The 22,806-nt window shown below is 49.7% G+C and overlaps 1 protein-coding gene across 3 annotated transcripts in view; it reads left to right on the forward strand.

The window, feature by feature from the left end:
- The window catches only part of RGS10 (regulator of G-protein signaling 10), a 39,766-nt gene extending 26,001 nt beyond the window's left edge, over positions 1-13,765 (forward strand). For 2 of the 3 annotated variants that reach the window (XM_018041710.1, XM_005698536.3), the window contains one exon: positions 13,309-13,765. In XM_018041710.1, coding sequence (XP_017897199.1) covers positions 13,309-13,455 — 147 coding nt within the window. In that variant the 3' untranslated portion in view covers positions 13,456-13,765. Of the gene's footprint in view, positions 1-2,193; positions 2,500-13,308 lie in introns of those variants that run through there. The other variant, XM_018041711.1, reaches the window with a different exon arrangement.

Here is a 22,806-nt window from a genome sequence, read left to right on the forward strand (position 1 = left end):
CATGGGAGTCTCCGCTTCACCCCGACCTCAGAACCATTTACAAGCTTCCTAGGGTACTGTGAAGGGAGGCCAGGGTGAGACCCTGCACGGACACCCCTATGTTCTAGGTGTTCTCCATAAGAACAATGTCCACGCTTCAGGGGTGCCCTTCTGTGCCCCCTTGGCACGTATCATCTCATTTAATCTCCAGTGAGGAGTTGTGCTCCCATTTTGATGATGAGAAAAGCAAGGTTAAGGACACTACATGGTTTGTTAGCACAGAGTCCCACAGGTCTAGGACATGCTGGAGGCTGATGCACCTGCCTTCACAGACTGTACTCTGGGGGCTTCCCTGGCAGTGCAGTGGTTAAGACTCTGTACTTGCACTGCACAGGGCTCAGGTTGGATCCCTGGTCGGGAAAGTTCCACACGGCATGAGGTGTGGCCAAAGGGAAAAAAATAAGACTGTACTCTGGACTCACACAGCCCCTCACAGCTCCTCAAAGCTCCAGGAGCTGGAGCAAAGGGGTTACATGTGAATACAGCCCTTTTCCGGGACTGCAGAAGCCCAGGCAGCAGCAAGGAATGAGGTGGGCTGCTCTCACCTCGGTCTCCCAAAGACCCTGCTCTCCTGTGAGAGTTAGGCCTGCAACACATCTCAAAAAGGAGCTGGACTGCTGTGACCAGGGCACCCCCACTGGATTCAGACCTCGGGAGGTTTAGCTGGTGCAGAAAAGAGGAAGTACAAGGGACCGAGGATGATGTTTTTAAGTGACAAAAATATTTTAATTTAATTTTGTTTTTTGGCCTCACCATGCAGCATGTGAGATCTTAGTTCCCTACCCAGGGATTGAACCCATGCTCACCTCCAGTGGAAGCCTGGAGTCTTAGCCCCTGGACCACCAGGCAAGCCCCAAAAACATTTAAAAAATAATTTTTGTTAAAAAAATCTTTCATCTGCCTAGCTAGAAAAATTATATGTACTCAACAAAAGAAACTTGGGAAACCAAAATATAAAAATGAAAAAATTCATAATTTTATACTTGAAGCAAATCACTAACATCTGATGTCTAGACTTTCCATCATTTTTTTCCTGTAAATATGCATGTGTACACACATCTAACAAATGTGGCACAATGCAGTTCACACTACTTCCTGTAAAGAAAGTACTTTTATATCCTGTTGTTGAAAGTCATTTACTTGAGGAGGAGAGAGAGGTGCTAACTGTCTTCCTTGGGCATAACTGGATGGAAGCAAGGTACTTGGAGGGGCTTCCCCAGAGGCTCAACGGTAAGGAATCCAGAGCTGCAGGGGACGAGGGTTCAATCCCTGGGTTGGGAAGATCCCCTGGAGGAGAAAATGGCGACCCACTCCAGTATCATTGCCTGGGAAATCCCATGGACAGAGGAGCTTGGTGGGCTGCAGCCCAAAGTGTCACAAAGAGTAGGACATGACTGAGCAACCGAGCACAGCACGGGTACTTGGAATCTGGGTTGATTCCATAGTGAGTCCCTGTGAAGGCCTCTGGGTTCTGTTTCGCTTCAGAAAACTCTGTCTCTCAGGGGCCTTGCTGGTAACCATCAAAATGCATGCTCAGCATGGTTTGTGGTTCTTTGCTCTCCAAAGGCCCCCACGAGAGCCCTGTGTTCCTAAGGAGAGTGAAGCAGAGGAGAGCATGTTTGGAACCACAAGACTTCAGATAACCTAAAAATCCTCCTCAGTGGCTCTGACTTCATTCAGCCAGGCTCTTCTGTCCATGGAATTCTCCAGGCAAGAGAGTACTGGAGTGGGTTGCCATTTCCTTCTCCAGAGGATCTTCCCAACCCAGGGATCGAACCCAGGTCTCCTGCATTGCAGGCAGATTCTTTACCAACTGAGCTACTAGGGAAGCCTTGACTTCATTCAGCACCACTTGACTTTATGGCTGAGCTTTCTGAGCAGGCTGCTTTCAGCACTAGCTCACCAGGAAAGCTTTAGGGAGCCATAACCCCTCCCCATGCTGGACATTGCTCCAAGCCCTGGAGGCTGCTATTAGGGCAGCATGGACTTTGGGGCACAGCTGAAGCCTAGAAGGATGGGAAAATCTTCCTCGAGCATCAGATGAGATGACTTGACATCCATGAATCTCATTTAAAGGAGAGCTTCTTGGATCTTTGCTGAGGTCCTATTGATTCTTGGTTTACACACAATTCTAACACATTTTGGTTTTTTCAGTTCACAGCCTATTTGAAGTGCTGGTAGAGGCTGTGGAGTGAGGAGCTGCAAGAAGCAATGGCTAACAGCCAAGGAGGAGGCAGAAAATGATACTAAAAACACAAAACCATAGCTCAGTGATTGGGAACCACCAAGCACGGGGGACCACAGTCCCACACACCACAGTGGGGGCATCCCAGTACTGTAGGATGGTGATGCAGCGGGTGATCCTAATGACCCTAAAATGTCAAGCAAAACTTACATTGTGGTCAGCATAGTCACTGTAGAGTGTGTTAGATGTTTTAATAAGAATTGCATACTTATTAAAATGATATCTTAAGAGAAGTTTGGAGGCTTAACACTTTGTTATCTAGAAAATTTGTCGTTGGAGAGATTGTTTTCTGATTTAATTTTGCTCTGCTGATGGGGCCCAGTTGTGTTGCTGAGCACGCGCTAGTAAGGCCAGGGGAGGCAAGAGTAGTACTGGGAGCATCCTTGGGAACTTCAGCCTATAGTCAAAGGCTGTTGTTGGATAAAGTTAAGTTTCAGGAAGCTGGAATGGGGAGGAGATGATCTTACAAAGAGTTGATTTCTTCAATGAATCGCAATTCACTGCAGCGACTTTTTAAATCTTCAAAATTCCCCTGGGGGAATTCCCTGGTGGTGCAGTGGTTAAGACTTCACCTTCCAAAGCAAGGGGTGCAGGTTTGACCCTGGGTCAGGGAGTTAAGATCTCACATGCCTAGGGACCAAAAAAACAAAATATTAAAAAAAAACACACACAACAAAAGCCCAGAAGCAATATTGTAACAAGTTCAATAAAGACTTTAAAGATGGTCCACTTAAAAAAAAATTTCCCCTGGGAGGTCTATTTCGGTTCTAGTTGGTTTGCTGGTGTGTGAAGTTGTTTTTTCTTTCATTCCTTTATGCTTTTAATATTGGTGGGGGGCCTGCTATGTACCAGGGACTGTGCTTGGAACTGTGAGTGCAGTGAGGAAATCGGCATCTGACTAACCATGAGGATAGGAAATACAATAGGCAATGGGCTAAGAGTGACCGAGAGGGGTCTAGTGATCAGGGAGTACTCCTTGAAGATCCGAGTGGCAGAAGGGGGAGCCAGGTGAGAAGACGGGGGCAGGACCTTCCAGCACACGCAAAGGCCCTGGGGCAGGAATCCACTGGGTGTGTTGGAAGAGGTCAGTGTGGCTGGAGGGGAAGGAGGGAGATAGAAGAAGCTAAGTTGGGAGGGACTGGCTGGGGTTAGGCCCTGAGGGAACCAGTTTAATTTCAATGGTGACTATGTGCCAGCTGGGCTCATAAGGTTTGGTCCTCTTGAAAGCCAGGCCCCTTGGCTCTGACCCCTGATGCCAGCTGCTTCCGTCCTTCATCGGGGGTGGGTGGCAAGGGAATGCAGATGACTCAGTGCACAGCCATCTCTGCTACTAGAAAGTCAGTAGCGCACCCACAGTCTCCTGAGCATGGCTCATCTCTGTCCCCAATGGCCTGACTCCCTGCCCCCTCGCTCCCTGCCCCCTGCCCATCACTTCCTGGACACCGAGCTCACACTCATGTCATCATCACTGTATGTCGGGTTAGGCAGGAGGGGAAGCGCGAGCTTATGATCCAGGACGGCCTCCATCCCCCCGCCCCCCAGCTGCGTCCTGCTGCCTGGCGTGGCTTCTGTGGCCTCACCGGTAACTCAGGGCTCTCGGCAAACATGGCTGCCTCTCCAGGCTCCGCCGCAAGGCAGTCCGCGAGCCTTCAAGGACCCGTGTTAAAAAGTCACTCCCTGATGGCCACAACCTTGTGCCTTTAGACCCTACGTGTCTCTCTTTTCTTTGACGTGAGCATTTAGCAGCTGTGAAACTCTGGGCAAGATGCCATCCTTGTCTGAGCTTCAGTTTCCTCGTTTGTGAAATGTGGGTTATGATAAGACAGTTGTGAGGATGAAATGCACTCGTGTCTGTGAAGTGCTAACCTAGAGGCTGGCGTGCAATCTGTAAGTGTTAATTCCATGAGTGTAAACCGTGCGTGTGTCCTTTAAATTGCCCTCATGCAGCAGTTCTTAACGGGGGGCGGTTTTGCCCCTCTGGGGAATGGGCAGTGTCTGGAGACATTTTTGGTTGTCACAAGTGGAGTGGGCATGCTCCTGGCACCTAACGGGTAGAGGCCAGGATGCTGTGAAACCCCCTGCAGTGCACAGGGCCGACCCCCCACCCTCCTCCCCCGATACAGATGTATCCGGTTCAAAATGTCAATGGTGCTGAGGTGGAGAAAAGTATTGAAAGTATTAGTTGCTCAGTCATGACCAACTCTGTGCAACCCCAAGGACTATAGCCTGCCAGGCTCCTCTGTCCGTGGGATTCTCCAGACAAGAATACTGGAGTGGGTAGCCATTCCCTTCTCCAGGGGATCTTCCCAACCGAGGGATGGAATCTGCGTCTCCTGTATTGCAGGCAGATTCTTTACCATCTGAGCCACCAGAGAAGCAGAAATCCTGGCTAGTGTGGCTTTCAGAAATGTAGCAGAATTCATGTGGCTTACTCTCAGTGAGCCTCAGGGCCCCACATTTTTTTTTTTTAAAAAGCACCAAATAATGTATATGGCAGTTTCCTACACTTTCGTGAGTCCTGGGAAAACACGCAGGCTGCACTTCTGCACAGCCTACACAGTGCCTCCGTGTGTGCCTCCCATCTGACTCTCAAGTGGTCTTGGGGAAGGTGGGACCTGGCACCTCAGTTTATGAGAGAAAGTTCCCTAGAGGGGGAGGTGACCTGGCTAGCCCGAGCTCCCAGAGCTGGAAGAGGGGAAAGTGGGCAAGAACCCAGCGCTGCTGGTTCAGCTGGACTCTTGCTGCCACACGGTTGCCCTGTGAGGCCCGAGCTCCGTGGGAAGCCGTGGTGTTTATTCTCACTGTTCTCTTTCTGGTCTCTGCCGCCTTCTTCCCTTCCTGGGGGCTGGTACGGCGGCATGGTCTTTGGCATTCAGACACCAACCAACGTGCTTACCTTCTTCTCTTTTCTCCCCCTTGGCCTTCCTTGCTCAGTCGTCCTCTCCTGTACCCCCAGCCCTGGCTAATTCTAGAACATTCCCAGCAGTCACTGAGACACTGAGAATTAACTACAACCTAAAGAGATCAAATTGGTCACAGCAGCCTAACGTGCTTTTCTTTGTATGAGAAGTGATGGCGCCTGTCTGTGCTGGCCTTGACAGCTAGGCGTCCTGCTCATCCACTTGGCTGGAGCTCCAGGGAGGAAGGCCAGCAGAGGAACCCCCTAAGCCACCGCTAGCCACGAGCATATCCTGTTACTGGCTAGCCCAGGATTCTGAACGAGTCAATTTTGTTTTTGGCTGTGCCCCACACAGCCTGCGGAATCCTAGTTCCCCGGCCAGGGATCAAACCCATGCCCCTGTAGTGGAGACTTGGAGTCTTAGCCACTGGAGCACCAGTCCCCTGGACAAGTTAATTTTTTAAGTTATTTTTAATTGCAAAAAAAAAAAGAAAAAAAAAGCAAGAGCTGACTCATTGGAAAAGACCCTGATGCTGGGAAAGATTGAAGGCAAAGGAGAAGAGGGTGACCGAGGATGAGATGGTTGGATGGTATCACTGACTCAATAGACGTGAGTTTGAGAAAACTCAGGGAGATAGTAAAGGACAGGGAAGCCTGGTGTGCTGCAGTCCATGGGGTCACAAAGAGCTGGACACGACTGAGCGACTGAACAACTGTAAAATTACTATGTGCATTGTAAAGATTAAGAGGAGACAATGACACCATCCAGAAGATGACATGAAAGGCTAAAATTCCCCAGTTCCTGCCTCTTCGCTCTCACTTTCTGCCTCATGTTATGTATCCCTCCAGACCCTGAACGTTTGAAAATGGAGCACTTTGAAATCTGCTCAGTGACTTGAGGTTGTGGCAGATGAAAGATTTAGAACAGAATTCTGCTCCACAAGTTTCTGGGCACCCGTTTACATGCCTGTCTTGCTCTGAAGCTTCTGGGTTGAATTCCACAGCGTAGAATGATGGGTTCCCTAGGACAGCAAGGAGATTGGAGAAGAGGGAAGGTCCTTGCTCATGGGACTGTGAAAGAGAAGGCTGCAGGTTTGAGGGGGCAGGGTGCTCTTTCTCCTTACTGCAGATTTTGAGGCTTTCCAGGAGGCCCTCAGGCTTCAGGGTTGATGCATGCTAAGTCTGGTCTAGGGAGGACAGAGTGGAGGCAGGTTTTTTCCACTGAAAAGGAAGTCCTCAACCTCTGATGTTTAAAAAAAAAAAAGAAAGACTTCAGTGAGGTGTCAATGCTCCCAGCCACATCCTTGACAGAGAAAGGAACCAAGCACCAGACCTCTTTTTTTTTTTTTTTTTTTAGCAGTGTCGTTTCTTTGAATTTCCCCAGACCCCAAGAAGTAAGAATCGCTTCCTTTGTCGACCTCAGTAAGAAGGGCTGGAACAGCTGGTAGTCTGTGATGGTGGCTGGAGAAGGGTTCCTGGGCGCCTCAGTCTTGGTGCCAGCTGACCTTTGCTCCCAAAGATCAAGCCCAGTCCAGAAAATGGCATGTTCCAACGGGCACAGCCAGAAAGAGCAGTTTGTGGGTTTCCACTCAAATGCAAGGAGTGTTGGATCCTGGTGTTTGCCACAGCCCTTTGGCTTCTGAGGGTGGGGCAGGAAGGACAGTGTTTGAAATATCTTTTTTTTTTAGCAACTTTAAAATAGTGTTTAAGGGAAGAAGGGGGGTGGGGTGGGTACCAGTATAGCTCTGAACTCTCTCCGTGATGGCAAAAGGCAAGGATAAAACACCTTCACCCCATGCAGAAGGTGTGTCATTTCAGCTTTGGATTTGAGGATTAGGGACTTTGGGAACAAGTGGATGGCCACCTCCTCCCTACTCCAGCCCCCGACAATGTGATAGCACCCGACCCGTGGGCTTGCGAGGGGATTTCACCTGGGGCAGGGGCCGCTGTCTCCATGTGTGTTCGGCCTCTCTCTGGAGTTCTGACCTCACCCTGGCACGTGGTCCACCTCTAAGGGGGCCTGTTCCAGAAGCGGGAGCAACATCCAGGTGATGCAACCTTCTATCTGGCCTTCCCCGGAGCTTTGGGACCGGGGCCGACCTGAGCTTTGTCTCCTCTCCCGCTCTCCGCCGGCTGCCCTCGGGCCTCCTCTCCCATCCCCCCTTCACCAGAGGGGAAGGTGGTCTTTGATCCAGCGGTGGGGGTGTCCCCAGCTGTGCCCCTGCCCCAGGAGCCTCTACAGCACCCAGCTGATCCTTGCATGAGGGCTGGCTCTCTTCACACTTTGCATCTGTTTGCGTGGTGTGAAAGTTTGTCTGTAGTGTACATGTGCAATTACATTCTAGAACTGCAATTTGTGGACACTTGTGCACTTTTGCAGTCATTTTCACATCAAAACTAAATCAAGTGCTTGAAGCAAATATGAAATCCCATTAATAAAATTTTCTGTTGCAGGAAAGGTTTCATGTTTTTTCCTCTTGGCACTCAGTTGAAATTACATTGGTGGAAGACTTTGCCGTGTATGTGTTTAGATCTTCAATGTCCTTGCGTTTTTGTTTTTTTGGAGGGACCATGTCACATGGCATGCGGGGTCTCAGCTCCCCAGCAGACCAGGGATGGAACTCATGCCCCTTGCAGTGGAAATGCAGAGTCCAAACCACTGGACTGCCATCTTGTCTCCTAAGATGGGTTAGAAGATTTATTAGGCCTGCAATGTGCTTGATCGAGACAGGGATGAAGCTTCCACGGAGGGGCCCTCAAAGCTGGTTAAGCGTCTCATTCTCTACACGACTGAGTGTGTGTCCGTGAGGGAATCCTTTCCAGAGCAGCAGACAAAACAGTCTCAAATCACAGCCCCTCGTGGATATTTTCCGTCACGGAAAGGCAAATCCTAATTAGTTGCGCTGTCTGCGGTCTGGGGAGGGTGGGGCGTCTTGCTGTGTATCAACCATGAGTTGGGGGCCCTCGTGGCAGGAAGCCTCCCTTCTTGATTTTCACTGTGAGTCCCACCTCCAGCAGACTAAGGGTTAGATTCCAAGGCCAAAACACTAAGCGATTTACAGTCCTGGTATGTAGCTCCCAGATGTGGGGCTGCTGAAATCTGAAACCTGCATGGACACAGCTGTGTTGGCGAAAAAAAAAAAAAAGGGTACAAATGCAACTTTGCTGCCAACTTGGGTTTTCTGCTTGGTCAGCTGCCCGTCTCCCCAAAAGGCTGTCTGTGTTAGTTAGAGCTCTGCCCCCTTGGTCTGTGGTCCACTATCCACAGTCCTAGCCCACCTGGGTACACCTTCTTTCGCTTCCCTGCAGACAACTTGAGGTGCGTGGTCAGACTGATGACCACAGTCCAGCCCTGGTGAGTCCAGTTCTCCCATCAGAGAGTCCTGGTTTTGTGGAGCCTTCTGGAACCCCTAAGGGCCATCTCATTTTCTGCGCTTAAGCAGGAGTGAGATGAAGTCAATAATTTACCTGTGTTCATTTCCAAGAGCTGTCGTAACAGATGATTGCAAACTAAGTGGCTTAAGAAAATAGGTGTTTTTTTTTTTTTTTTTTCTCTCTCACAGCTCAGGAGGCCAGAAGTCTGAAACCTGAGTGTCAGGCAGGGCTGTGCTTCCTCTGAAAGTTGGAGGGGAGACTATATTCTTCTCTTCCAGCTCCTGGTGGCTCCTGGCAATCCTCGGTATCCCTGGCTTATTGCTGCATCCCTCCAGCCCCTGTCTTCACATGGGCTTCTCCCAGTTGTTTATCTCTCTGTGTGCTCTCTCTCTTTTTTTTTTCTTATAAGGACATGACTCCTTGGACTTAGTGAAGCGAAAAGGTGCTCAATTGTGTCTCTTTGCCACCTCATGGACTATAGCCCGCCAGGCTCCTCTGTCCATGGGATTCTCCAGGCAAGGATACTGGAGTGGGTTGCCATGCCCTCCTCCACGGTGTCTTCCTGATCCAGGGATTGAAACCAGGTCTCTTGTACTGGAGGCAAATGCTTTACTGTCTGAGCTGCAAAGAAAGCCCCCTTGGATTTAGGGCCCACCTTAAATCCAGTGGTCATGTATGGATGTGAGTTGAACTGTGAAGAAAGCTGAGCGCAGAAGAATTGATGCTTTTGAAGTGTGGTGTTGGAGAAGACTCTTGAGAGTCCCTTGGACTGCAAGGAGATCCTACCAGTTTATTCTAAAGGGGATCAGCCCTGGCTGTTCTTTGGAAGGACTGATGCTAAAGCTGAAACTCCAGTACTTTGGCCACCTCATGAGAAGAGCTGACTCATTGGAAAAGACTCTGATGTTGGGAGAGATTGGGGGCAGGAGGAAAAGGGGATGACAGAGGATGAGATGGCTGGATGGCATCACCAACTCGATGGACATGAGTTAGAGTGAACTCCGGGAGATGGTGATGGACAGGGAGGCCTGGTGTGTTGCGATTCATGGGGTCGCAAAGAGTCAGACATGACTGAGTGACTGAACTGAACTGAACTAAACCAGGATGATGTCATCCTGAGATCTCAGCTAACCCTATTCCTAAATAAAGTCACATTCTGAGGTTCCAGGTGGATGTCAGTTTGGGGGACACATTGTTCAACCTCCTATACTGACCTTTGGGGATATTTATTTCCCACTTAAATATATAAGCTAACATATTAGAGAATGTATCTGGGGTCATTGTTTTCAGTTTTAGTGAACTTTAAACATTCGATGTTCAGTCACTTGACACTCATGTTCATTTTTCCACGTTAAACTCTTTGCACAATCTTTGTTTTTAGTGACTACCTCTCACTCTGCCATACGAGTGGTGGGATGGCTCGAAGGTAGGCGTGTGGGCTTGAGAGCTGGACGGCCAGTGTTTGCATCCTGCCAGTCTCTTTTGCTCACTGTCACAGGCTGAATCGTGTCCCCCCTCAAATTCAGATGTCAGACTCCTAAGCTCCAGGACCTCAGAGTGTGACTAGTTGGAGATGGGGGTCTTCAAAGAGGTGATTAAATGAGGTCCTTGGGGTGGGTCCTAATTCAATCTGACGAGTGTCCTTCTAAGGAGAGATTAGGACATAGACACACACAGAGGAGAGACCAGATGAAGACGCTGGGGAAGACGGCCACCTACAAGCCAAGGAAAGAGTCCTCGGGAGAAACCAGCCCTGCAGTCACCTTGACCTTGGACTTTCAGCCTTCAGAGCCCCGAGAAGGGAAATTTCTGCTTTTCAAGTCATCAGTTGTTGGTACTTGTCATGGCAGCTGAGCTGACAATATTCCAGCCACTGGGGCAAAGCAACAAACCTCCTGGGCCCGGTTTTTTCCCTTGTGTGTTCGGGGCCCTCAGCGGTTCAGTGGAGATTAGAGAGGCTGCCCCATGCGCTGCCTGGCGCATGGTTTGAAGGCACTGTTTCTGGGATTGGCGCACCTTGGATTGTTTCCCTAGCCCTTCTGTCATTGCTCAGTGGATGGGCCCCACTCATTCACTGGGTGAACCTCCATCGTGACCATGTGCCCGGTGATGAAGGCTACTGTGGTCAGCCTTGGCCACTTTCTTGAAAGAGATTTTTAGGACATTCTCTAAGTCATCATTGCTGAGTACCCACGAGGGGCCCTGGGTTGAAGCTGCCTATTGCCATGAACCCCAAGGCCAGTGCCCAGGAGACCCTTTGCTGGTGGCAGTGAAGACCCCATTAGAGATCCCAGGCAGTTCCTATCCCCAGAAAATGAGGCTCTTGGTAGCCACACCCCTTTCCTTCTTCAGATCTGTCTTGGTCTGATGCCTCCAGCTGCTACCTGGTGACTCGGTTTCACCAGGAGGCAGGCGAGGGCTCCTGAAAAGGGAAACCCCAGCTCGAGGGCCTCCACGGGCACCTCACACCAGCCCACAGCAGGGAGTGGTCCTTGGGCTCTTGTTAAATAGTTTGTAGCCCCCTCCTCCTGAGCTTGCTGGCTCCAAGTGTGCAGAAGGGAGAGCCAAGCATCTCCCGGAGGTTGAGCCCCGCTGCTGGAACCACCTCCCCTCCCCCCTCCCCCACCACCTCGGGCCAGGCGCCTCCAGCCCCGGCCTTTCTTCTTCTTTTCTCGAAGAGCTGCAGCAGGCAAACAGGATGCACCACTCCCACACGCAGAGACTCAGACAAGACACTTGGGTCGAACCGCATCCTGCTGGTGGTGCTGGGTCCCATCTGCTGCGGGCCTGGTTGGGAGGAGGGGGTGGGGGCTTGGTTCCCTGGGTCGGGGGCACTCATAAGCCTGGTTTCATTGGTCAGATTTCAAGCATCATTTCAAACGGTAAACTGGATGGGTGTCTCAGAGTCCCCTTTGGAGGTTCCTGTGCCTGGAAGGGCTGAATAATACAGGTGGTGATGAGGGATGGTAACACACCTGTGCGACATACTATTGGCGTTTCGCATCTCCTGCCTCACCCCTGCCTATGATTTTTGTATTTTCTGGGAGGTTTTTGGCTTTAATGAATACTTTCTCCGAATCTTATTGAAGCAGTCTAAGATGACAAGATTGCTACAAAATAGAGGCCCACTCTGGAGAGGCTCAAGGTAGAGGCCTTTGGAGGCACACTCCTTCTGAACAGGTTGACCAGACTGGAAGGGCACTCACAGAAGGGCAAACAGCAGTTCAAGTGTTTTCGGAAAAGCCAAAGTCCAAACCCGGCTGAGAGCAAAACGATGTAGGTGGTCCTCTCCTGATTGGAGCTGTCTTGGGAAAACGAAGGTGTCAAGCCCAAGTTCCAGTTCTCCCAGCCCCCAGCCAGATGTTCCGAGTCCGTGGACACCGTCAGGCATTTCATTTGCAAAGCAGTTTATGTGCCTGTGGCGAAAGGACGGGTTTAAAAGATATTTTACCACCCACTTGGTGACCCCGCCTGGCAGCGAACGTCTTTCTAGATTCCCCTGGAACTTTCTGTTTGTCGAGCCCATGGCGGTGCGGTCAGTGAAGGTGCCAGGTTGCGTGATGTGAATTTTCAGTCTGCACGATGTCCTGAGAGTCCAGTGGGAAGGTCTGAGATGGGAGAGAAACTTCTCAAAATAAGAGACTGTCCCTCGACAGCCAGAAAGTGCTTCCTTTTGTTTCCCCTGTTCCCACCCCTTGGCAGGGCAAGGGAGGACTGCAGCAAAGCATGGGGAGGCGTTGGAGGAGGAGAATGTTGGGAACAGGGACTCTGGCTTAGAAGGGGGGAGCTCTTTGTGAACTTGGGGTGCAGCAGGCGCCAGTCCTCTAATGCGTCAGGGGTCCTCCCCTCGCAGCTGGCAAGTGTGCATTAGAATGACTGCTTTCCCAGAGAGGCGCTTCTGGGCCTGTGTGAGCGAGCAGGTGTCTGCGTCCTGCAGCTGACTGCTATTTTCTTTAATTAGGGCCTGTTCCCAAAGCCCCTCCTGCCTGAGCTTCTCATTCCACTTCTCTGCCCTGCACTGAATATGCCCCATTTTGTTTCTTGGCGTAATAATAGGTTTGTGTAAGACCTTTGTTGCCAGACTTCCGGGGGTCTAAATATTAGCATCGTCTGATATGATAGTGGCCTTTATTTCATCGTCTCTACAGATATGGCTTCTCTTCTGCTACCTCAAGTTCCTGGAGACACACATCCCTGTAATATCTAACCCGAATAGAGTGGTAATTCTATTTTTTTTTAAAGTGGTGATTCTTAAAGTACCTCTTGATCCAAGGGTATGCATCAATACTGTATGAATCTAGACTTCCATGAAAAATATAGATTTGCTTGTGCTCTTTAAGCTCTTGTATTCCATTGAGATAATTTCATAGTGACCCTAAACATCCAGGAAATCTGCCTGGTCTACCACAAGACTTACTTTAGCTTTCCTTGGGTGTTTGGCATGCATGTGCACTCCTTGGCACAAGATCGTGCTCACGTTCAGTTGCTCATTTGTGTCCAACTCTTTGTCACCCCATGGACTGTAGCCCCTACAGGCTCCTCTGTCCGTAGAATTTTCCAGGCAAGAATACTGGAGTGGGTTGCCATTTCTTCCTTCAGGGGATCTTCCCGACCCAGAGATCGAATCCTCGTCTCCTGTGTCTCCTACATTGGCAGGAGGGTTCTTTGCCACTGTGCCACCTGGAAAGCCCCAGCACATGATAGGTATTTAACAAAAATTAAATGATTTATAATTTTCCTTTTCCCTTAGATCTTCAACCTCATGAAGTATGACAGTTACAGCCGCTTCTTAAAGTCTGACTTGTTCTTAAAACACAAGCGGACCGAGGAAGAGGACGAAGAGTCACCAGATGCCCAGACTGCAGCTAAAAGAGCTTCGAGAATTTATAACACATGAACCCTCCAGGCGCTGGCAGGACTGGCAGCTTTCAGAATTGAAGGAACTCACTCTCAGGACCATGCAGGGTGGATAATGGCTTTGTTATCTGCAAGGACTGAAATGTACAAAAACCCTTCCATGGGATCTGTGTATTTTATTATCTGCTTGACCAGTAAGTTTTTGCATGATGGCTAATCTTAGATAAAAAGACAAATAGCTTTGAAGTTTTAGTTCTGTCTCACACACGAAAGTGAAATAGTCCTTATACACTGGACATCTTGAGTATTTTACGGCTTGATTAAACTTCATGTGAGGCCTCCAGGTGAAACTTACAGCCACGTCTTCCCTTTGACATCTTCACTCTCCCTCCGTGAGTGGGTCGCTCAGGTCCACAGCTTCACCTGGTGAATCAGCTCGAGAATGAGTTGATCTGGCATGCTCAGGCCATTGGGGGCTTGTCTGTCAGATGCCGCTTGGGTTAAATGCTTCTAGAGAATAAGTTCAGTGTTGGGAAAAGAAAATTCATTGCAGCCTCTCAAGATTCGGGGAGTTGCGTGTGAGTATCATCAGAGGGCTCTTATTTCTGAGGTTTGGGGTTGTCCTGGTTTTGCCCACAATCCGTGACATTTCATGAAACACAGATAAATAGTTCATTTTGACAGAAACAAGATCTCAACCAGGAAGAAAGAAAACCAGGAGATTATTCAGGGTCCCCATGGCGATGCAGGGTGGCGCTGAATGGGATGGTAGTACCCAGCCCCTGCTGATGAGGGAGGGTGGGGGATGTTCGCTCCTCTCACAGCCCATCTGGTGAAACCATTTTTTCTTAGTGCCTACCCCTCAACTCTGGGCTTGAGACTTCAACCAGAGGATGGAAATGCTGTCTTTGGAAGCTCCCTCTTGGACTAGAGGCTGTGAGTGAAGTCCGATAGTCCTAGGCAGTCCTAGCCAGCCCAAGTTCCCCTCCAGCAGAGCCCAAGGTCAGGCACGGTTCCCTTCTGTTCACTGTTCCTGCCATCTGCTGCTGCCAGACCTTCTCCAGCATGTTTGCCAAACCTTAAACTTCTGTTTGTACAAACAAAGCAACTAGACTCTTACTTGAGAGCCTTCCAACTCAGACATTCAATTTGCAAAACTCCCTGCTGTTGAGTATGACTCTATGATTTATCAATCAAACCAGGACACTTGAGAGAGAAGGGCAGTGAGTTGAATCATCGCGCTGGGATAACAGGGCATCAGCTGGTTCTGTTCTGGGTGAAACCCATTTGCATAGTTGCCTTGCTGACCCCCCTCTCCTGGCATGACCACTTGGGCAGTCCCCCAGATTCTCATTGTCCCTTCACTGTGGTCGAATGCCCCTTGCCTTTCCTTTTTGGGTCTTAGGGAGCCATTGGCTGCTTCCAACCGAACCACACAGCTGAACCTCATCAGGAACAGTAAATACTTGATATCCCCCTCTCCCAACAGGGGGTTATCTGCCTCCCCTAGGTCATCCCAGACAGGTTCTCTCTCTGCCTGGAATGAGATGGTCGTCCCGAGAACGACACCCAAGGGCGCTGTCTGGGAAATTCAGTCCATTTTCAAGCAGAACAGACTGATGTACTTTTAAGAGTAAGGAATTAAAAAAAAAAAGAAAAAAGAAATAGGTTCTCTAGCTCAACTTACAGTTTACTAGCCAGAAAAGTGCAGAGATGCAGACTGCGCCCCCAACCCTGGCCCTGCACTGTCACAGACACAGGATAATTTCAAGGCTGCGTGGAGCTGAGCGAGTGGCTTGTGTGCTGTTGCCTCAGTTGCGTCCGACTCTTTGCGACCCCATGGACTGCAGCCCACCAGGCTTCTCTATCCATGGACTTATCCTGGCAAGAATACTGGAGTGGGTTGCCATTTCCTCCTCCCGGGGATCTTCCCGACCCAGGGATCAAACCCATGTCTCCTGCATTGCAGGCGAACTTTTTACCCACTGAGCCACCTGGGAAACCCTGATCCTCCTGTTTGAGAGCCTGTTCCAGACGGGTCCCAGAGACTGCAGATGGCTGGGAACCCTCTTCCGGCTTTCACATTTTTACTCCTGGGTTCAGAGACCCTTTGAGGTGGTGATCTGTTCAGAAACACATAAAAGAAACAGCTAGAGTTAGCCGGAAGTCTGTCTGCCAAGAGAAGAGCCTCTTGCTTAAGAGTTGCCTGAAAAGCTCCCCAGTAGGAGGGGGAGCCGCTTACTCTTAACCACAGCTTACTCCCACCAGCATGTACTCACACTACCTCCCCCCGCTTGCTCCCGCCTGGCTGCCTACATCCCTTCCAAGTGCAGAACCAGGCGGGTACAGAAGGCAGCTTCCTAGAGCTGTTGCAGCAGTGAGATGGAAGTGTAGGGCATCTGTGTCCCCAGATGATGCTTCCACACTCAGCTTTTCACTTTCTCCCTATCCATTTCTTGATTAGTACCTTAATTGCATCTGGGGCCTCCCTGGTGGCTCAATAGTAAAAAAAAAAAAAAAAAAGCTGCCTACTGAAGCAGGAGACACAGGTTCGATCTCTGATCTAGGAAGATCACACATGCTGTGGAGCAACTAAGCCCGTGAGCCACAACTATTGAGTTCGTGCTCCAGAGCCTGAGAGCCTCAGCTACTGAAGCCTACGCACCCTGGAGCCGGGGCTCCCCAACAAGAGAAGCCACTGCAATGAGAACTCCGTGCGCCGCAGCTAGAGAGCAGCCCCCGCTTGTCACAGCTAGAGAAAAGCCAGCGCAGCCAAAAATAAATAAGTAAATACAATTATTTTAAAAGAATAAATAGTGTCTTCTATGGGCTAGGGATTGTGTCTGGTTGTTGTTGAGTCGCTAAGCCGTGTCTGACTAATTGTGACACCATGGACTGCAGCATGCCAGGCCTCCCTGTCCATCACCAACTCCCGGAGTTTACTCATACTCATGTCTATTGAGTTGGTGATGCCATCCAACCACCTCATCCTTTGTCGTCCCCTTCTCCTTCCTTTAATCTTTCCCAGCATCGGAGTATTTTCCAGTGAGTCAGTTCTTCACATCAGGTGGCCAAAGGATTGGAGTTTTAGCTTCAGCATCAGTCCTTCCAATGAATATTCAGGACTGATTTCCTTTAGGATGTACTGGTTGGATCTCCTTGCTGTCCAAGAGACTCTCAGAGAGGTCAAAGCATCAAAATAAAACATACATTTAAATCAACAGGTTGCAGGGTCTCAAAACATAGATGCTGTGTTTGACTGGGCCTGTGTTTTAAAGCTGTCCAAGCAATTGCCTTGAGGAGAGCACCAGTGGGATCTCCGATTGGCTGCAGGCCCCATCACATCCTATTGCCTTAAGGCCAGTCACGTTCTATGTTATCTGCTGGCTCCAGAGTCTGCGCCCTGATTGCCATCTCCTGTGTGCAGATCAGCACAGCCTCAGTGACATTTTCCTCTGTGACTTTGCGGTCATTAACGATACCTCCGTATCCACCCTGCTGACTGGCCCAGAATCTGCTGTGGTCCACACTCCTGCAGCATCTTGCCTTCACATACACCGAACCCCCCTCCAAAGCAAGGCAGGGGTCACCTCACACTCGAAGAAGACCTTTCCAAGTGTTTTCCCACTGCTTCATCTAAAAAATCTTAAAAAGTAGAATAGCAATTTCTCCCATTTTAGAGACGAGAAAACAAAAACAAAGGACACGACTCACACAGGCGGGTGAGCGCTAGAGTCTGCGCTGGAACCAAACCTTCTGTCCCTGATCCTAGCCCCCTTTTTGGGTCCATCCCCTGCCTGGACAGGACCCTAGGGGAGCCCAGGGCTGGGGTGAATTCTGGCAATTAGTAAAGATGGTCACTTATACAGCAGATCCTTAAAGAGCAACTACTACCTTCTCCTGGGCTTCCCTGATAGCTCAGTTGGTAAACAATGTTCCTGCAATGCAGGAAATCCTGGTTTGATTCCTGGGTCGGGAAGATCTGCTGGAGAAGGGACAGGCTACCCACTCCAGTACTCTTGGGTTTCCCTTGTGGCTCAGCTGGTAAAGAATCTACCCACAATGTGGGAGACCTGGGTTCGATCCCTGGGTTGGGAAGATCTCCGGAAGAAGGGAAAGGCTACCCTCTCCGATATTCTGGCCTGGAGAATTCCATGGACTGTATAGTCCATGGGATCACAAAGAGTCAGACATGACTGAGAGACTTTCAGTCACTACCTTCTCCTAGCTATAGGAATGGAGGAGGATTAAAGGGTAAGGCATCAACTCTGCCTCGAAGAGTGCAGCTTATCAGGAGATGAGAAGGGGTCACTACCAAACACTCTGCTACAAGAAAACAAGTGACCAGCTCCTGGGAGAGAGACTGATGGGTCAAGACTGCCTGGTTGTGTTCATCTCTTAGGTTTACACACTCAGTTGTTTTGTTTTTCCCCTCCCTAAATATCGGAGTGTTAATTAAGCTTCATGTCAACATTGGTGGTGAAGTGACTTCATTTGAGAAACATGATAATGAGTACTCTGGTTTTTATCAGGATAAGCTTTTTATTTTTTTAAGATTTTAAAAATATGGGCCATTTAAAAAAAGTCTTTATGGAACTAGCCACACCATTGCCCCTGCACCATGCTTTGGGCTTTCGGCTTCAAGGCATACGGGATCCCACACCAGGGATCGAACCCACACCCCCCACATTGGAAGGCAAAGTCCCAATCACTGCCAGGGAAGTCCTAGGGATAAGAGTTTTTAAAATGAATATGTATTTTAAAATTTATTTATTCATTTTTGATTTAAGGATAATTACAGTAGTGTATTGGTTTCTGCCATACATTTACATGAATCAGCCATAGGTATACACATAACCCCTTCCTCTTGAGCCTCCCTCCCACCCCACCCCATCCTACCCCTCTAGATTGTCACAGAGCCTGGGATAAGCTTTTTAAATTCCAGTCTGGGGTGAACTCCAGAGAATGAGGGCTTAGTTAACTAAGTTTTCCATCGTGTGTGTGTGCACACTCAGTTGCTCAGTCGTGTCCGACTCTTTGCAACCGCTTGGACTATGATTTTATTAATATGTCCTTGCATGTGCTAGAGTTGGGAGTTGATGAATTGGTACCCAACTCCTAGGTCCTCGCTCTGAATCCTTGACCACACTTTGTTTATATGCTTTGCAAATACTCGGCAAGCGCAGTCATGACTCACATTCTGTCATTATTTACTTTCATTTTGGCTGTGGATGTTCTAGAACTTGCATCTATTTAAGTGCTAAATGGTCGTGCTGCACCGTTAGCTTCCAAGGTTTTAAAGCTGTGCTTCTTGTCTGGGTTAGCAGCATACACTGAGGCAGGGCTGATGCCCCGGGCCTGGGAGGGGAGAAACCTCACACCCAGAGGCAGGGGTGGACTGCTGAAATGGCCCCCTAATGGCTTTCCTGGCATTCCCACAGGAAGTGCAAGCTTTGCTAGTCCAAGGTTGCTCAAGCAGAAACCTGATGGTCCCTCTGCTCGGGGCTCTGAGTGGGGGTCTTGCAGGTTGTACCTTCTTTGAGTGCTTGCAGGGTACTCCCAGGGCTGTATCCATTGCAGAAAGTGGGGGCCTTTTCCGAACTCCCACAAAGCCACTAGGCTGGGGCACCTGGACGTGGCCTGATGGTCACCCCTTTTCTGTATGGTCTATGTCTGATCCATCAGCAACCCTCTAGCGCCTCCTCCCGAATCTAGCTTGAACGCATCCACCCTTCCTGTCTCCGTGGCCCCAAGTCCTGACCAAGCTGCCTCCCTCGTCTCTTGCCTGATGGAGTCTCCTCGCTGGTCAGTCCTCCTCGCTCCACACTCCCTCCCCACCTTCTTCCAGCTTCCACCTTTTAAAAGCACAACCCTGACCCCATTGCTCATAAACCCCTTCTGGGCCTTTCTTTGTTCTCCAGTGTTCAGATCATGACCATGGTCTCCTGACTGCAAAAGCAGTAGAGCTGAGCCCAGCCACCCTCCCCTGCCGGCGTACCTCTCCGGCTCATTTGAGTAGAGCTCAGATGTGAGCAGGGCACGGATGCTGCGTTCTGCAGCCTCTTGCTCAGGCTGCCCCCTCCTGACCATGGCTCCTTCCTGTCTCAGGCCAGATGTCAGCTGCTGGGCAAGGTCTTTCCTGAGGACCCCACCAAGCAGCTCCCTGTCCTTATGCCCCCTTTCCAGTGCACCCAGAGCCCAGGCACAAGGCTATTTCTCTGTTACCTCTTTATGATCCCTCTCCTCAAGGACAGGGATAGGATGTGTTTCACTGAGTTCTCGGAGGTGAGCCTACTGCCTGGCCCCGAGCAGCCACATGGCAGGCCCTCCATCAGTGTTCCTTGAGTGAGCAAAGGAATGTCAAGTGGACCAGGGTCACAGATTTTGGTTGATCTCATTCACAGCCTGGCAACTCAGTCTTATCTCTTGGTAATCAATGGTCAACCCCTGTGACTGCCGTTGGTAATGGTCAACCCTTGGCATTGCAGAATGGGGAGGCCCACCATTTCCTGAGGACCTCCCATGTGCCTGGCATTGTGTAAGGCGCACTGCAGATGGCATCAAACTTGGGCAGTGGGCGTGGCTTCCACTGTATCAAAGGGGGCAGGCCTTTGGAGGCATCGAATCTGCACCAGGTCACCGTGGCTCACGGTTGGTGCTGCCAGGATTGGAAGCCAGGTCTTCTAGACTCCACTCTCCACCCTGCCATCTTTTCTCCACACCAGGCGGGCCCAGATTTCAGCTCAGACAAGTCTTTGGCCATTACAGCTAAAAAAGAAACCCAGCCAGTCTCGACCCATTCTTCCTTTTCTTTCACAGGACATGGAGAGGGCACCTCACCCCAGCCAGGGATGTACAATCAAATGCGCCTTTAAAAAGTCTGGTCTGGCAGCAACCAAGACCCATCACAACCAAAAATAGGCAAGTAATTAAAAAGGCAAAAATAAGTCTGGTTTGATGTTTACAGCCAGTTTGGGGTTTTTATTCCCCTTTAGTGATATATTATGACCATCTTTCCATGCCAGTAAACATAATTATACACCATCCAAAAAAAAAAAAAAAAGTCCAGCTTCGAGATTATCTAGCAAAGATAAATGTTCCCCTTGCACTAATTCCAGCACAGTTTATATGCTATTTTGCAACACGGGCAAACTGTTTTCTTCTTATTTAAGCATTTAAACTCTGTTTTTTAAACTGTTATGGCATACAGATCGCCAAAGAGTAACAGATGTCTATTTGATAGAGATGTTCCCAGGAAAGGAATCTGCTGTTTCTTGGTCTCCAGAGGAAGGATGTCTTTGCAAGTATGTGACTTTTGGTCCACATGTCGCCCCTCTTACCCTTGTTAAGAAGAATCGAGGAGAATTATAGTGCCGCTGGCTGCCTTGTAAATATCTGTATTGAGACCCTGTTCGCCCAGGAGGGCTGTCCTTTCCCCTTCTGGAGGGAGTATCTATCTCAGTTTTCTTAGGTGGTTACCTTAACCATGGCCCATCTGGAGATGTGAAAACGTGGGTCCACATTTACCAAACCCCCTGACTCTTAGCAGTGGAAGAATCCCAGTTATCTTTTTGAATAATTTTGTTTACTTATTTATCTTCGGCTGTGCTAGGTCTTCGCTGCTGCCCCAGCTTTTCTCTCGTTGCAGCGAGCGGGGGCTACGCTCTGGTTGCGGTGCGCATGCGTCTTCTCGCTGCGGTGGCCTTTCTTGTTGCAGAGCTCGGGCTCTGGGGTGTGTGTGCTTCGGTAGTTGTGGCACGAGGGCTCGGTAGCAGCCATGTGTGGGCTCTAGGGCAAGGCTTAACAGCTGTGGTGCACAGGCTTTGTTGCTCCGTGGCATGTGGGATCTTCCAGGATCAGTGATCGAACCTGCATCTCCTGCTTTGGCAGGCAGATTCTTTACCACTGAGCCACCAGGAAGCCCATCAATTATTTTTATTATTACTATTTTTTAAAAACTATTGACTAGCATGAGAATTTCGACTGAGATCGCGTCATGGAGCTCAACTGCCTAAATTCTAATCCAGCTTCATCATTGATTAGCTCTGTGATCTTGGGTAAGTCACATATCTTTCCAAGCCTAAATTCCCTCACCTGTTAGGTGGGGCTAACATTGACTCAATGAGATTCAGTGAGATAATACATGTAATGTGCATAGCACAGCTCTTGGTCAATAAATCTTACTGATCCCCAGTCATGGGGTCTGTTCAAGGTCACACGGGGAAGGTGTGGCAGGCTCCTGTGCTGTGCTTAGTTGCTCAGTCGTGTCCAACTCTTTGAGACCCCATGGACTGTAGCCCGCCAAGCTCCTTTGTCCATGGGATTCTCCAGGCAAGAATGCTGGAGTGGGTTGCCATGCCCTCCTCCAGGAGATCTTCCCGACCCAAGAATCAAACTGGGGTCTCCTGAATTGCAGGTGGATTCTTTACCAGCTAAGCCACCATGGGGAAGCCCATGGCAAGTTGCTAGCCTGGGATAATTCCTGTCTCCTTGGTTGGGGCTGCTTCTCCACATCGTTTGAGTGGCCACAGAAAAGCCCCAGGACCAGGGAGCTGGATCTGAATATTGCTCAAGTAACTGACATTGAAAATGTGGGTCTCTGAGCAGGAGAGGGTCAGCACTGGAGGATGTGAGGGGCAGCCTGGGAGGGGAAGACCAAGGAGGGCCTGGAATTGAGTATCAAGGCTGGGAGGTGGCTGAATTGCCAACCCAACTGGGAACTAGCTTCCTAGTTCAGCCAAGTGGCCAAGTTAAAGGCAAGAAGTCTTAGAGGGGGTCTCTAACAGAAAAAGTTAGTGTGTGACAAAGGTCGTTGCTATTCAGTCACTCAGTCGTGTCTGACTCTTTGTGACCCCAAGGACTGCAGCACGCCAGACTTCCCTGTCCTTCACCATCTCCCAGAGTTTGCTCAAATTTATGTACATTGAGTCAGTGATGCCATCCAATCATTTCATTCTGTCACCCTCTTCTCCTCCTGCCCTCAATCTTTCCCAGCATCAAGGTCTTTCCCAGTGAGCTGCTTCTTTGCAGCAGGTGGCCAAAGTATTAGAGCTTCAGCATCAGTCCTTTCAATGAATATTTAGAGTTGATTTCCTTTAGGATTGACTGGTTTAATTTTCTTGCAGTCCAAGGGACTCTCAAGAGTCTTCTCCAGCACCACCGTTTGAAAGCATCAGTTCTTCGGGGTCAGCCTTCTTTAAAGCAGTGAAAACAGAGAGCTGGGGTCTCTTGTGGAGGCATTTTGCATCTGAAGCAAGGGGAAGGGAATCCACTAGATGTCCTTCGAGGGGCTTCTTGTATCCTTGGGGACTTTCCCTTGGCGTGGTTTCCCTAGGAGAAGCTGCCTCTTGCTTTCCAGGATGTCCTCGACCCTGTGGGAGGAGGGAACCTG

This window comes from Capra hircus, chromosome 26, assembly GCF_001704415.2.
Source record: "Capra hircus breed San Clemente chromosome 26, ASM170441v1, whole genome shotgun sequence".
Taxonomy (NCBI): domain Eukaryota; kingdom Metazoa; phylum Chordata; class Mammalia; order Artiodactyla; family Bovidae; genus Capra; species Capra hircus.